This window comes from Pecten maximus, chromosome 5 (assembly GCF_902652985.1).
Source record: "Pecten maximus chromosome 5, xPecMax1.1, whole genome shotgun sequence".
Lineage (NCBI taxonomy): Eukaryota > Metazoa > Mollusca > Bivalvia > Pectinida > Pectinidae > Pecten > Pecten maximus.
This window is the reverse complement of record NC_047019.1, coordinates 46,378,946-46,395,184: the sequence shown is the minus strand read 5'-3', so window position 1 is coordinate 46,395,184 and position 16,239 is coordinate 46,378,946. Positions and strand designations below refer to the sequence as shown.

Sequence of the window (16,239 nt, the reverse complement as noted above, 5' to 3'; positions counted from 1 at the left end):
ATGTGTATACTGTCTGTTAATGTGGATCATGTGTATACTGTGTGTTAATGTGGACCATGTATATACTGTGTGTTAATGTGGACCATGTATATACTGTGTGTTAATGTGGACCATGTGTATACTGTGTGTTAATGTGGATCATGTGTATACTGTGTGTTAATGTGGACCATGTGTATACTGTGTGTTAATGTGGACCATGTGTATACTGTGTGTTAATGTGGATCATGTGTATACTGTGTGTTAATGTGGACCATGTGTATACTGTGTGTTAATGTGGATCATGTATATACTGTGTGTTAATGTGGACCATGTGTATACTGTATGTTAATGTGGATCATGTATATACTGTATGTTAATGTGGATCATGTGTATACTGTGTGTTAATGTGGATCATGTATATACTGTGTGTTAATGTGGATCATGTATATACTGTGTGTTAATATGGACCATGTGTATACTGTGTGTTAATGTGGACAATGGTTAGAATATTTTATATGCTGTATATAACATTCAAAAATTCCTTTGCTCTTTGTTAATTTTATCTTGTTTTGTACATGATTTGTGGATTAAACAGAAGGATGATTTTTGTTCATGCTACAGCTGTGTTGTAGTACTGGATATTACAGGGTTGTATGATATTATTTTATCGGGATTGTTGTGTGGTACATTTTTTATATACAGTTAAGTTATGCAAGTTGTTAAAATTCACTTATTATTGTTAGCTCATGGCAAGTGGGTTATGCTGAGGTGTGGCGTCTGTCATTTCATTGTCAATCCAGCGTTAACTTTCCTTTAAAAAAAGTTCTGAATAGCCATGAGGCTCAGGATCATAATATTTAGTCATTATTGTGTTGAGATGAAAGGCAACCAAGTTTGATAAAATCAATGACCTTGACCAATTTCCAAGGTCGATAGGTTCAAATATGACTTAAAATAAAGAGACCTAGGATCAGGATATTGGACTAGCTGTAGGCTTGGGTGAAGGACTATCCAATCAGATTAGGATAGAAAGGTTATTTGAGATCCACATCAATAACTAAACTCCGTAAAATGAATCAAGTCTTCCAAAAAATTAGGTGAGTGATACAGGTCCATTGAAAACTTTGTTAAATTGATATGTAACTGTGTTTACTGTTGATCTCAGAATGATGTTAAAAGAAAGAAAATGAAATTATCATTTTCAAAGTGTAGTTTAAGATATCAATGAATACATATACATATATACTAGCATAATATTGAGTGTAACACTCTCCACTGTATGAAATTAATTATGATACATCTAGGTAAGGGCAAGAGGAATAGGGTCATGTTAACTTTGATATCTCTAAGGGAGGAAATGGGTCTGGTTAACTTTGATATCTCTGAGGGAGGAAATGGGTCAGGTTAACTTTGATATCTCTGAGGGAGGAAATGGGTCAGGTTAACTTTGATATCACTGAGGGAGGAAATGGGTCAGGTTAACTTTGATATGTCTGCGGGAGGAAATGGGTCAGGTTAACTTTGATATATCTGAGGGAGGAAATGGGTCAGGTTGACTTTGATATCTCTGAGGGAGGAAATGGGTCAGTTTACCTTTGATATCACTGAGGGAGGAAATGGGTCAAGTTAACTTTGAAATATACTGAGGGAGGAAATGAGTTTGGTTAACTTTGATATCACTGAGGGAGGAAATGGGTCAGGTTAACTTTGATATCTCTGAGGGAGGAAATGGGTCAGGTTAACTTTGATATCTCTGAGGGAGGAAATGGGTCAGGTTACCTTTGATATCACTGAGGGAGGAAATGGATCTGGTTAACTTTGATATCTCTGAGGGAGGAAATGGGTCAGGTTACCTTTGATATCTCTGAGGGAGGAAATGGGTCAGGTTAACTTTGATATATCTGAGGGAGGAAATGGGTCAGGTTAACTTTGATATCTCTGAGGGAGGAAATGGGTCAGGTTAACTTTGATATCTCTGAGGAAGGAAATGGGTCAGTTTACCTTTGATATCACTGAGGGAGGAAATGGGTCAAGTTAACTTTGAAATATATCACTGAGGGAGGAAATGGGTCAGGTTAACTTTGATATCTCTAAGGGAGGAAATGGGTCAGGTTAACTTTGATATCTCTAAGGGAGGAAATGGGTCAGGTTAACTTTGGTATCTCTAAGGGAGGAAATGGGTCAGGTTAACTTTGATATCTCTAAGGGAGGAAATGGGTCAGGTTAACTTTGATATATCTGAGGGAGGAAATGGGTCAGGTTAACTTTGATATATCTGAGGGAGGAAATGGATCTGGTTAACTTTGATATCTCTGAGGGAGGAAATGGGTCAGGTTAACTTTGATATCTCTGAGGGAGGAAATGGGTCTGGTTAACTTTGATATCACTGAGGGAGGAAATGGGTCAGGTTAATTTGATATCTCTTATTAAGGAAATGGGTCAGGTTAACTTTGATATATCTGAGGGAGGAAATGGGTCAGGTTAACTTTGATATCTCTGAGGGAGGAAATGGGTCAGGTTAACTTTGATATATCTGAGGGAGGAAATGGATCTGGTTAACTTTGATATATCTGAGGGAGGAAATGGATCTGGTTAACTTTGATATCTCTGAGGGAGGAAATGGGTCAGTTTACCTTTGATATCTCTGAGGGAGGAAATGGGTCAGGTTAACTTTGATATATCTGAGGGAGGAAATGGGTCAGGTTGACTTTGATATCTCTGAGGGAGGAAATGGGTCAGTTTACCTTTGATATCACTGAGGGAGGAAATGGGTCAAGTTAACTTTGAAATATATCACTGAGGGAGGAAATGAGTTTGGTTAACTTTGATATCACTGAGGGAGGAAATGGGTCAGGTTAACTTTGATATCTCTGAGGGAGGAAATGGGTCAGGTTAACTTTGGTATCACTGAGGGAGGAAATGGGTCAGGTTAACTTTGATATCACTGAGGGAGGAAATGGGTCAGGTTACCTTTGATATCACTTAGGGAGGAAATGGGCCAGGTTAACTTTGGTATCTCTTATTAAGGAAATGGGTCAGGTTAACTTTGATATATCTGAGGGAGGGAATGGGTCTGGTTAACTTTGATATCTCTGAGGGAGGAAATGGGTCTGGTTAACTTTGATATCACTGAGGGAGGAAATGGGTCAGGTTAATTTGATATCTCTTATTAAGGAAATGGGTCAGGTTAACTTTGATATATCTGAGGGAGGAAATGGGTCAGGTTAACTTTGATATATCTGAGGGAGGAAATGGGTCAGGTTGACTTTGATATCTCTGAGGGAGGAAATGGGTCAGTTTACCTTTGATATCACTGATGGAGGAAATGGGTCAAGTTAACTTTGAAATATCTGAGGGAGGAAATGGGTCAGGTTAACTTTGATATCTCTAAGGGAGGAAATGAGTTTGGTTAACTTTGATATATCTGAGGGAGGAAATGGGTCAGGTTAACTTTGGTATCACTGAGGGAGGAAATGAGTTTGGTTAACTTTGATATATCTGAGGGAGGAAATGGGTCAGGTTAACTTTGGTATCTCTTATTAAGGAAATGGGTCAGTTTACCTTTGATATCACTGAGGGAGGAAATGAGTCAGGTTAACTTTGATATCACTGAGGGAGGAAATGGGTCAGGTTAATTTGATAACTCTTATTAAGGAAATGGGTCAAGTTAACTTTGAAATATATCACTGAGGGAGGAAATGGGTCAGGTTAACTTTGAAATATATCACTGAGGGAGGAAATGAGTTTGGTTAACTTTGATATCTCTTATTAAGGAAATGGGTCAGGTTAACTTTGATATCACTGAGGGAGGAAATGGGTCAGGTTAACTTTGATATCACTGAGGGAGGAAATGGGTCAGGTTAACTTTGATATCTCTGAGGGAGGAAATGGGTCAGGTTAACTTTGATATCACTGAGGGAGGAAATGGGTCAGGTTAACTTTGATATCACTGAGGGAGGAAATGGGTCAGGTTAACTTTGATATATCTGAGGGAGGAAATGGGTCAGGTTAACTTTGATATCTCTAAGGGAGGAAATGGGTCAGGTTAACTTTGATATATCTGAGGGAGGAAATGGGTCAGGTTAACTTTGATATATCTGAGGGAGGAAATGGGTCAGGTTAACTTTGGTATCTCTTATTAAGGAAATGGGTCAGGTTAACTTTGATATATCTGAGGGAGGAAATGGGTCAGGTTAACTTTGATATATCTGAGGGAGGAAATGGGTCAGGTTAACTTTGATATCTCTAATGAAGGAAATGGGTCAGGTTAACTTTGATATATCTGAGGGAGGAAATGGGTCAGGTTGACTTTGATATGTCTGCGGGAGGAAATGGGTCAGGTTAACTTTGATATATCTGAGGGAGGAAATGAGTTTGGTTAACTTTGATATCACTGAGGGAGGAAATGGGTCAGGTTAACTTTGATATCTCTGAGGGAGGAAATGGGTCAGGTTAACTTTGATATCTCTAAGGGAGGAAATGGGTCAGGTTAACTTTGATATCTCTGAGGGAGGAAATGGGTCAGGTTAACTTTGATATCTCTAAGGGAGGAAATGGGTCAGGTTGACTTTGATATATCTGAGGGAGGAAATGGGTCAGGTTAACTTTGATATATCTGAGGGAGGAAATGGGTCAGGTTAACTTTGATATCTCTAAGGGAGGAAATGGGTCAGGTTAACTTTGATATCTCTGAGGGAGGAAATGGGTCAGGTTAACTTTGGTATCACTGAGGGAGGAAATGGGTCTGGTTACCTTTGATATGTCTGAGGGAGGAAATGGGTCAGGTTAACTTTGATATATCTGAGGGAGGAAATGGGTCAGTTTACCTTTGATATATCTGAGGGAGGAAATGAGTTTGGTTAACTTTGATATCTCTGAGGGAGGAAATGGGTCAGGTTAACTTTGATATCTCTAAGGGAGGAAATGGGTCAGGTTAACTTTGATATATCTGAGGGAGGAAATGGGTCAGGTTAACTTTGATATATCTGAGGGAGGAAATGGGTCAGGTTGACTTTGATATCTCTGAGGGAGGAAATGGGTCAGTTTACCTTTGATATCACTGATGGAGGAAATGGGTCAAGTTAACTTTGAAATATCTGAGGGAGGAAATGGGTCAGGTTAACTTTGATATCTCTAAGGGAGGAAATGAGTTTGGTTAACTTTGATATATCTGAGGGAGGAAATGGGTCAGGTTAACTTTGGTATCACTGAGGGAGGAAATGAGTTTGGTTAACTTTGATATATCTGAGGGAGGAAATGGGTCAGGTTAACTTTGGTATCTCTTATTAAGGAAATGGGTCAGTTTACCTTTGATATCACTGAGGGAGGAAATGAGTCAGGTTAACTTTGATATCACTGAGGGAGGAAATGGGTCAGGTTAACTTTGATATGTCTGCGGGAGGAAATGGGTCAGGTTAACTTTGATATCTCTGAGGGAGGAAATGGGTCAGGTTAACTTTGATATATCTGAGGGAGGAAATGGGTCAGGTTAACTTTGGTATCTCTTATTAAGGAAATGGGTCAGGTTAACTTTGATATCTCTGAGGGAGGAAATGGGTCAGGTTAACTTTGATATCTCTGAGGGAGGAAATGGGTCAGGTTAACTTTGATATATCTGCGGGAGGAAATGGGTCAGGTTAACTTTGATATCTCTGAGGGAGGAAATGGGTCAGGTTAACTTTGATATATCTGAGGGAGGAAATGGGTCAGGTTAACTTTGATATCTCTAATGAAGGAAATGGGTCAGGTTAACTTTGATATATCTGAGGGAGGAAATGGATCTGGTTAACTTTGATATCTCTGAGGGAGGAAATGGGTCAGGTTAACTTTGATATCTCTGAGGGAGGAAATGGGTCAGGTTAACTTTGGTATCTCTTATTAAGGAAATGGGTCAGGTTAACTTTGATATATCTGAGGGAGGAAATGGGTCAGGTTAACTTTGATATCTCTAAGGGAGGAAATGGGTCAGGTTAACTTTGATATCACTGAGGGAGGAAATGGGTCAGGTTAACTTTGATATCTCTGAGGGAGGAAATGGGTCAGGTTAACTTTGATATCTCTAAGGGAGGAAATGGGTCAGGTTAACTTTGATATCACTGAGGGAGGAAATGGGTCAGGTTAACTTTGATATCACTGAGGGAGGAAATGGGTCAGGTTAACTTTGATATCTCTGAGGGAGGAAATGGGTCAGGTTAACTTTGATATCACTGAGGGAGGAAATGGGTCAGGTTAACTTTGATATCACTGAGGGAGGAAATGGGTCAGGTTAACTTTGATATCTCTGAGGGAGGAAATGGGTCAGGTTAACTTTGATATCACTGAGGGAGGAAATGGGTCCGGTTAACTTTGATATGTCTGCGGGAGGAAATGGGTCAGGTTAACTTTGATATATCTGAGGGAGGAAATGGGTCAGGTTGACTTTGATATCTCTGAGGGAGGAAATGGGTCAGTTTACCTTTGATATCACTGAGGGAGGAAATGGGTCTGGTTAACTTTGATATCTCTGAGGGAGGAAATGGGTCAGGTTAACTTTGATATCTCTGAGGGAGGAAATGGGTCAGGTTACCTTTGATATCTCTGAGGGAGGAAATGGGTCAGGTTAACTTTGATATCTCTGAGGGAGGAAATGGGTCAGGTTAACTTTGATATCTCTGAGGGAGGAAATGGGTCAGTTTACCTTTGATATCACTGAGGGAGGAAATGGGTCAAGTTAACTTTGAAATATATCACTGAGGGAGGAAATGGGTCAGGTTAACTTTGATATCTCTAAGGGAGGAAATGGGTCTGGTTAACTTTGGTATCTCTTATTAAGGAAATGGGTCAGGTTAACTTTGATATCTCTAATGAAGGAAATGGGTCAGGTTAACTTTGATATCTCTGAGGGAGGAAATGGATCTGGTTAACTTTGATATGTCTAAGGGAGGAAATGGGTCAGGTTAACTTTGATATCACTGAGGGAGGAAATGGGTCAGGTTAACTTTGATATCTCTGAGGGAGGAAATGGGTCAGTTTACCTTTGATATCTCTGAGGGAGGAAATGGGTCAGGTTAACTTTGATATCTCTAATGAAGGAAATGGGTCTGGTTAACTTTGGTATCTCTTATTAAGGAAATGGGTCAGGTTAACTTTGATATCTCTAATGAAGGAAATGGGTCAGGTTAACTTTGATATCTCTGAGGGAGGAAATGGATCTGGTTAACTTTGATATGTCTAAGGGAGGAAATGGGTCAGGTTAACTTTGATATCACTGAGGGAGGAAATGGGTCAGGTTAACTTTGATATATCTGAGGGAGGAAATGGGTCAGGTTAACTTTGATATCACTGAGGGAGGAAATGGGTCAGGTTACCTTTGATATCTCTGAGGGAGGAAATGGGTCAGGTTAACTTTGATATCTCTAATGAAGGAAATGGATCTGGTTAACTTTGATATCTCTGAGGGAGGAAATGGGTCAGTTTACCTTTGATATCTCTGAGGGAGGAAATGGGTCAGGTTACCTTTGATATCTCTGAGGGAGGAAATGGGTCAGTTTACCTTTGATATCTCTGAGGGAGGAAATGGGTCAGGTTAACTTTGATATCTCTGAGGGAGGAAATGGGTCTGGTTAACTTTGATATCTCTGAGGGAGGAAATGGGTCAGGTTAACTTTGATATCTCTGAGGGAGGAAATGGGTCAGGTTACCTTTGATATCTCTGAGGGAGGAAATGGGTCAGGTTAACTTTGATATATCTGAGGGAGGAAATGGGTCAGGTTGACTTTGATATCTCTGAGGGAGGAAATGGGTCAGTTTACCTTTGATATCACTGATGGAGGAAATGGGTCAAGTTAACTTTGAAATATATCACTGAGGGAGGAAATGAGTTTGGTTAACTTTGATATCACTGAGGGAGGAAATGGGTCAGGTTAACTTTGATATCTCTGAGGGAGGAAATGGGTCAGGTTAACTTTGGTATCACTGAGGGAGGAAATGGGTCAGGTTAACTTTGATATCACTGAGGGAGGAAATGGGTCAGGTTACCTTTGATATCACTTAGGGAGGAAATGGGTCAGGTTAACTTTGATATATCTGAGGGAGGAAATGGGTCTGGTTAACATAGATATCTTTCAGGGATAAGAACTGGGTCAGGCTTTTCCTGAGGAAATGGTTTGGTAAGTGGATAACTTTTACAGAACCCATCCTTAATTTTAGTGGGAAGATATTGGTCAATTTAACCTACCATATGAAGCTAGATATCCCTGAGTATAAACAGTTTGACATTGTCCCACGGTCTAGATATCCCCGAGGGAGAGGTATGTATTATACCCAGTATAAACAGTATGACATTGTCCCACGGACTAGATATCCCCGAGGGAGACGTATGTATTATACCCAGTATAAACAGTATGACATTGTCCCACGGACTAGATATCCCCGAGGGAGAGGTATGTTTTATACCCAGTACAAACAGTATGACATTGTCCCACGGACTAGATATCCCCCAGGGAGAAGTATGTTTTATACCCAGTATAAACTGTTTGACATTGTCCCACAGACTAGATATCCCCAAGGGAGAGGTATGTTTTATACCGAGTATAAACTGTTTGACATTGTCCCACGGACTAGATATCCCCAAGGGAGAGGTATGTTTTATACCGAGTATAAACTGTTTGACATTGTCCGACGGACTAGATATCCCTGAGGGAGAGGTATGTTTTATACCGAGTATAAACTGTATGACATTGTCCTAAGGACAAGAAGGTTATGGCAATATGCATGTAAGAAAAACAGGGAGAAAACTATGCAAATGAGTGATGTGATTAAAATGTATAACATATTTGAGTTAAAGAGTGATGTATGAGGGTATGGTGTGTGAACTAAGTATGGATATTCAGCACTTAATCCTGTGTGAACAAACATAGTCAAGTCAGGTTGAGTGGTGTATGAGGGTACATACAGTCAAGTCAGGTTGAGTGGTGTATGAGGGTACAAACAGTCTAGTTAGGTTTAGTTTGTATGAGGGTACATACAGTCTAGTTAGGTTTAGTTTGTATGAGGGTACATACAGTCTAGTTAGGTTGAGTGGTGTATGAGGGTACATACAGTCTAGTTAGGTTGTGTGGTGTATGAGGGTACATACAGTCGAGTTAGGTTGAGTGGTGTGTGAGGGTACATACAGTCTAGTTAGGTTTAGTTTGTATGAGGGTACATACAGTCGAGTTAGGTTGAGTGGTGTATGAGGGTACATACAGTCGAGTTAGGTTGAGTGGTGTATGAGGGTACATACAGTCTAGTTAGGTTGAGTGGTGTATGAGGGTACATACAGTCGAGTTAGGTTGTGTGGTGTATGAGGGTACATACAGTCTAGTTAGGTTGAGTGGTGTATGAGGGTACATACAGTCTAGTTAGGTTGAGTTTCTATGAGTGTACATACAGTCTAGTTAGGTTGAGTGGTGTATGAGGGTACATACAGTCTAGTTAGGTTTAGTTTGTATGAGGGTACATACAGTCTAGTTAGGTTTAGTTTGTATGAGGGTACATACAGTCTAGTTAGGTTGAGTGGTGTATGAAGGTACATACAGTCGAGTTAGGTTTAGTTTGTATGAGGATACATACAGTCGAGTTAGGTTGAAAGGTGTATGAGGGTACATACAGTCTAGTTAGGTTGAGTGGTGTATGAGGGTACATACAGTCTAGTTAGGTTTAGTTTGTATGAGGGTACATACAGTCTAGTTAGGTTGAGTGGTGTATGAGGGTACATACAGTCTAGTTGGGTTGAGTGGTGTATGAGGGTACATACAGTCTAGTTAGGTTTAGTTTGTATGAGGGTACATACAGTCGAGTTAGGTTGAACAGTGTATGAGGGTACATACAGTCTAGTTAGGTTTAGTTTGTATGAGGGTACATACAGTCGAGTTAGGTTGAACAGTGTATGAGGGTACATACAGTCTAGTTAGGTTTAGTTTGTATGAGGGTACATACAGTCGAGTTAGGTTGAGTGGTGTGTGAGGGTACATACAGTCTAGTTAGGTTGAGTGGTGTATGAGGGTACATACAGTCTAGTTAGGTTTAGTTTGTATGAGGGTACATACAGTCGAGTTAGGTTGAGTGGTGTATGAGGGTACATACAGTCGAGTTAGGTTGAGTGGTGTATGAGGGTACATACAGTCTAGTTAGGTTGAGTGGTGTATGAGGGTACATACAGTCGAGTTAGGTTGTGTGGTGTATGAGGGTACATACAGTCTAGTTAGGTTGAGTGGTGTATGAGGGTACATACAGTCTAGTTAGGTTGAGTTTCTATGAGTGTACATACAGTCTAGTTAGGTTGAGTGGTGTATGAGGGTACATACAGTCTAGTTAGGTTTAGTTTGTATGAGGGTACATACAGTCTAGTTAGGTTTAGTTTGTATGAGGGTACATACAGTCTAGTTAGGTTGAGTGGTGTATGAAGGTACATACAGTCGAGTTAGGTTTAGTTTGTATGAGGATACATACAGTCGAGTTAGGTTGAAAGGTGTATGAGGGTACATACAGTCTAGTTAGGTTGAGTGGTGTATGAGGGTACATACAGTCTAGTTAGGTTTAGTTTGTATGAGGGTACATACAGTCTAGTTAGGTTGAGTGGTGTATGAGGGTACATACAGTCTAGTTAGGTTGAGTGGTGTATGAGGGTACATACAGTCTAGTTAGGTTTAGTTTGTATGAGGGTACATACAGTCGAGTTAGGTTGAACAGTGTATGAGGGTACATACAGTCTAGTTAGGTTTAGTTTGTATGAGGGTACATACAGTCGAGTTAGGTTGAACAGTGTATGAGGGTACATACAGTCTAGTTAGGTTTAGTTTGTATGAGGGTACATACAGTCGAGTTAGGTTGAGTGGTGTGTGAGGGTACATACAGTCTAGTTAGGTTGAGTGGTGTATGAGGGTACATACAGTCTAGTTAGGTTGAGTGGTTTATGAGGGTACATACAGTCTAGTTAGGTTTAGTTTGTATGAGGGTACATACAGTTTAGTCAGGTTGAGTGGTGTATGAGGGTACATACAGTCTAGTTAGGTTGAGTGGTGTATGAGGGTACATACAGTCTAGTTAGGTTGAGTGGTGTATGAGGGTACATACAGTCTAGTTAGGTTGAGTGGTGTATGAGGGTACATACAGTCTAGTTAGGTTTAGTTTGTATGAGGGTACATACAGTCTAGTCAGGTTTAGTTTGTATGAGGATACATACAGTCGAGTTAGGTTGAACGGTGTATGAGGGTTTGGAGTGTAGGTAAATTAAGTCAAACATACTGGTTGTTATTTCAATATTTGCATTGTTAGTTGTGTAAAGTTAATTTGTCAATGTTCAGCTGCACAGATATTGTTTCAATTCAAGTGATATTTGTTAAAATAAAGACAGTAGTTTTAAGTATGTAAAGCTAGTATTTACAGAGATTACTAACATATTGAATACTTGTTCCACATTCAAAAATTGATCACAGGTAGATTCTCTTGAAATTTGTTAAAATCGAGATTCTCATCATATTGGTGCTGTGATCACTGATTGCTGATAAAATGTTACTTCGCATTCCTTTAACATTTGACATTTCCATGTACATTTTGTATTGGGTATTTAGCTATATTTAGTGGTAAGCTTGTAGAGGCAGATACAGGAACATCAACCATCATCAGAAGGTGGGATATTCTGTGGTTCATCATCGTCCATCTGTTAACCATCCTTGTTATGGCTATTTCTTAAGAAGTACTACTCAGTACTGGAGGAATATTTCTCAAACTTCACATGAGGTTCCCCTTGGTCCCTAAAGTTGTGCTCAGTCAATTTTGAGTCTGATTTGGAAAACAAAATGGTCGAGAGGCAGCCATTTTGGATTTTGACAGTTGAAGTTTGATATTGCTATTTCTTGAGAAGATATTGAAGGACATTTCTCAAACTTCAGAAGCAGGTTCCCCACAGTCCCTTATTGTGCCTTTTTAAAATTGAGTCTGATCTGCAGGAAAACAAAATGGCAGACAGGCAGCTATTTTAGAATTTTACAGTTGAAGTTTGTTATTGCTATTTCTCAGAAAGTTCTTTAATCTTTCTTCTATTTCATGTGTTTTCCTTGTCATCAGATTATTAAGAGGGAAAGAGAAAAGAAGGGAAAAGTAGAGAAAAGATCAAATAGATAAATGAGTGATGAGTGCCCTCTGGGATCCTTAATTGTTCCACATTATTGACATGTGGTTTATCAATCTAATTGAAATTGGACTTGTAGTTCCCCTCCTCTATGATACTCTACGATACACTGCAATACAAGATCTAACGATACCCAGTAGGAGGTCATCTCAGCCAATCAACGCGCCGCCTATGAAATTGTTGGTGTGATTTCATTCTTCGGAAGTATAAATACAGTCAAACCTGTCTATAAAGGCCATCCAAGGGAAGCAACAAAAGTGCCCTTTATAGACAGGTGCCCTTTATATAGAGGTTCCATTCATACTGTGAAATTTGATCACCAGTAGCCCTTTATAAAGTATAACAAGCTATAAAATAAGGTTCACATTTTATTACAGTATTAAATAAATACATATATACAGCACCATTTTATACTATTGCTCAACATAAAAATTACATTTGATTAAAAAACAGTAACAATTCTGTAAAACATTTACCAAACTTAAGATAATGCTAATGTAAAATGTTACATAAAACACTACTCATTGATCACAGTTAATTTCACAGCACTATTTGTTTACCCAATCAATGTATCAATATTGCACCAATTCTAATCAATAAATACACTACATACTGCATCATATTATAAAACATAAAAATTACTTGTTGTAACATTTCATGAAAATGTAACATTAATACAAAATACATGTACTAAAAAATATATCATCTAGTGTGTACAGGAGGATGTACAGGAGGACAGTTTATACAATCAAGGAAAGATGATTACTTCTGAAGAAAGAAGTCGGATATCTTCGACTGCTGTACTAGTCCTTCTACATTATCCATTCTCATTTCAAGTAGACACTCATCAACTCCCATGACATGATTTAACATTTTGGATTTCCCCTGAGAAATGGCTAGTGCTCGCAATCGCTTGATATAGAACTCGCCCTCACAAATTGAGCAGGGTTTATCTTCATCATCTCCTTGCTCATCATCACCATCATCATCACTGAGTGCTGGATCATCTACAGTTATATCCTGCAGTATGTCTTTGGCATCCTTGTTCCAGTCGGTGAGAGCTAGGTCACAGGTGGCCATCGATTGGTCAATCGCAACCAAATCTTTAAAGTCACAGTCGAACAAGTCCCTAGACAAAGCAAGCACTGACAGAGGAACATCATCATCATTGTCGTCATCATTATCATCATCGTCATGTATGCGTTGTTGAGATTCTGAAAACCCACATTTTATAAAACACTTTGTGATGGTTGTCACATCGACTTCCTTCCACGCACTGTCAATCCAATAAATGGCCTGAAGTAAAGTTATGTCCTTCAAAAGCTGTGTACCACATTTTGTTTTGTCCTTGTCCATGGCACGAATAACATGTTTTAACTGTCGCTTCCTGTACTTTATCTGCTATATAGTTGTGTCTCATTAATATGGTTACCCCTAGTAATTCCTTATATCTCTCACTGTAAACTGAAGAAAGCCTGTGTCTTATTCTAGCTGTCTTAATGTATTTTTATCCCCTTTGAAAGGGGAGATAATTCATGTTGCTGTCCTGATCTTAGATTATAAGTGTGTGCTGGTAATAGCAAGATCTGTGATAAATAATAGATGGCCTACAGAATGTCAAAAGAATATCATTAATTTAAAAAAAAAAAGAGATGACTACTTTCAAAATCATTGTTTCCAATTGTGTTCAAACCTGAATGTAATATCTTATGATGCTGGAATCGATTTTTTTTTCTTTTTTCATTTAAATTTCCTTGATGTAGTTTCAAGGTCATAGAGGTCAACTGTTTTGAAATTAGAATATATAAACAACTGTTAAGGGGGACGACATTTAGCATGTACATGTAGTAACTTATTTTAGTATATCAGTAACTTTTTTTAATACATCAGTAACAAATGTTTTAAAGCACCATTATTACTAGTTAATATTGACCGAGTCACATTCATTGGCATTGAATTGTGTGCCAGTGCTACTAACCCATCACGAAAAACCTAAGTTATGATTTTGGTTTTTCATTTGGTTTAAGACCTCCACATACAACATGTGCTTGGACTATCATATAGTGATGGAGTTGGTAGTGACTAGCACAATGGGCTTCATATATACTGCAAGGGTTTATAAAGAATATTGGGTAAATTTCTATTTGAAAACTAGCTGATGTAGTTGTATTCATAGGACTTTGAGCATAATTTTATCGATGACCCTTCAACTCTTGTATGGTGCTAGATCATTGTCGGACACAAACATTTCATAACATAATCATAAAGTTCTAGGGAAAATCAACAGTTAGTAGCTCCAAGAATGTCATTGACCGCCTGACATTAACATTCATAATGTCAGACAGCTCGAGGAATGTCAATACATTGACCGACTGACATTAACATTCATAATGTCAGACAGCTCGAGGAATGTCAATACATTGTAGAACCGACTGACATTAACATTCATAATGTCAGACTGCTCGAGGAATGTCAATACATTGTAGAACCGACTGACATTAACATTCATAATGTCAGACTGCTCGAGGAATGTCAATACATTGTAGAACCGACTGACATTAACATTCATAATGTCAGACTGCTCGAGGAATGTCAATACATTGTAGAACCGACAGACATTAACATTTATAATGTCAGACTGCTCGAGGAATGTCAATACATTGTAGAACCGACTGACATTAACATTCATAATGTCAGACTGCTCGAGGAATGTCAATACATTGTAGAACCGACAGACATTAACATTTATAATGTCAGACTGCTCAAGGAATGTCAATACATTGTAGAAACTCAAAACGATACCAAATACTTAATTTAGATCACGATAACTCCAAATTATAAATGTTAACAAAGTTTACACATTGAAGGGATATTAAAAACCATGCCAGCTGGTGTAAATACAAATTATGTCTTTTATCATTTACACAAAGTTCTACCAGGCTCTCATGTTGGTATGGATGAAACAAACATGAATGTTTGCAAAATTTGTTCACACTCTTATTTAATGCATGTAATTTGTAATTACTGTTTGGCACAATGATCTAGTACTGAAACATTGTTTACAGTGGCATGGCAATATAACTTACAGTGTTGTATGACTATCAAATGTATTTAGTAAATAACCTGTTACTTCATTAAAGGTCATAACAGGTGTGATGATTAGTACATTTTTGTCTTTATTCTGACCAAGTTATTGGCCCCATTAAGAAACATGACAGCCTTCATGGTCTAAAGTTGAATGCAGTTACATTCATGTTTTATCCAAATATAAATTCAGAAATATATATGTTTCAGGATCTTTCCCATTACTGTACAACTCGGCTTAATTATGCAGTGTATAATTTGTAGTGTTTCGATTTAAATAAACAGAATTTATAATATCAATTGTGTAGTGTGTAACTGTGTACTGTGAAGATACAGATGGGTTCTGCCGTCCGTCTGGATTAGCTTTCTGCACAATATCTTTTGAAGGAATCATCAGATATTAATGAAACTTGATTTATAGACTTGTTACCTAAATTCCTTGCTTGTGTCCAATTATCAACATATTCCACGCATATCTAATGAGGCTGCTGTGATCTGATTGGCTGATTGCTTTCCACACAATATCTTTTGAAGGAATGATCTGATTTTGATGAAACATGCTTGGTAGACTTGTTACTAATTGACGACTATGTCCTTGTTTCTGTCAATTCAACTTTGCTGCCTATACTTTGTGACAATAAAACAAAAAAAAAAGTGTGAAAATAATAACCCAGCTAAAAATTGTACCATGATTTATAATACCTAACAAGGTACATATATATGCCTGTCAATCTACACACATTTACCTGTGCATTGTAAAATTTCAATAAGGCAGTGTTGTGCGAAATTAATATCTGCAAAGTTGTTGTGACCTGGACAACTGCGAAATATTAGCCACGTGGAATTTAACTGCTACACAGTTTTACTGTAGAATGTAATGATCAGTCACTTGTGAAACCTTTTCGCCTTTTTTCTACATTGTACCACATAAATCACAACTTGCAGTTCAGTGTAAGAAAGTGAACTGTAACACTGACAGGTCAGCACTTTGTCTTTGACCTTTGGACCCAAATGACCTTGACTTT

The 16,239-nt window shown here is 38.4% G+C and overlaps 1 protein-coding gene and 1 long non-coding RNA gene across 2 annotated transcripts; one reads left to right on the top strand and one right to left on the bottom strand.

Annotated features, from left to right (window-relative positions):
• The first annotated feature begins 7,664 nt into the window (after positions 1 to 7,664).
• LOC117328188 lies at positions 7,665 to 11,300 on the top strand. The gene is made up of 2 exons (XR_004532920.1): positions 7,665 to 10,900; positions 10,974 to 11,300. It is a non-coding gene; the product is annotated as an uncharacterized LOC117328188 (long non-coding RNA).
• A 1,185-nt stretch (positions 11,301 to 12,485) lies between these two features.
• LOC117328485 lies at positions 12,486 to 14,699 on the bottom strand. Its single transcript, XM_033886020.1, has 2 exons — positions 14,508 to 14,699; positions 12,486 to 13,528 (listed from the first exon to the last, which is right to left on the bottom strand). Exons 1-2 carry the CDS (start codon positions 14,697 to 14,699, stop codon positions 12,893 to 12,895), a joined length of 828 nt encoding a protein of 275 aa, XP_033741911.1. The 3' UTR covers positions 12,486 to 12,892.
• Positions 14,700 to 16,239: the final 1,540 nt, after the last annotated feature.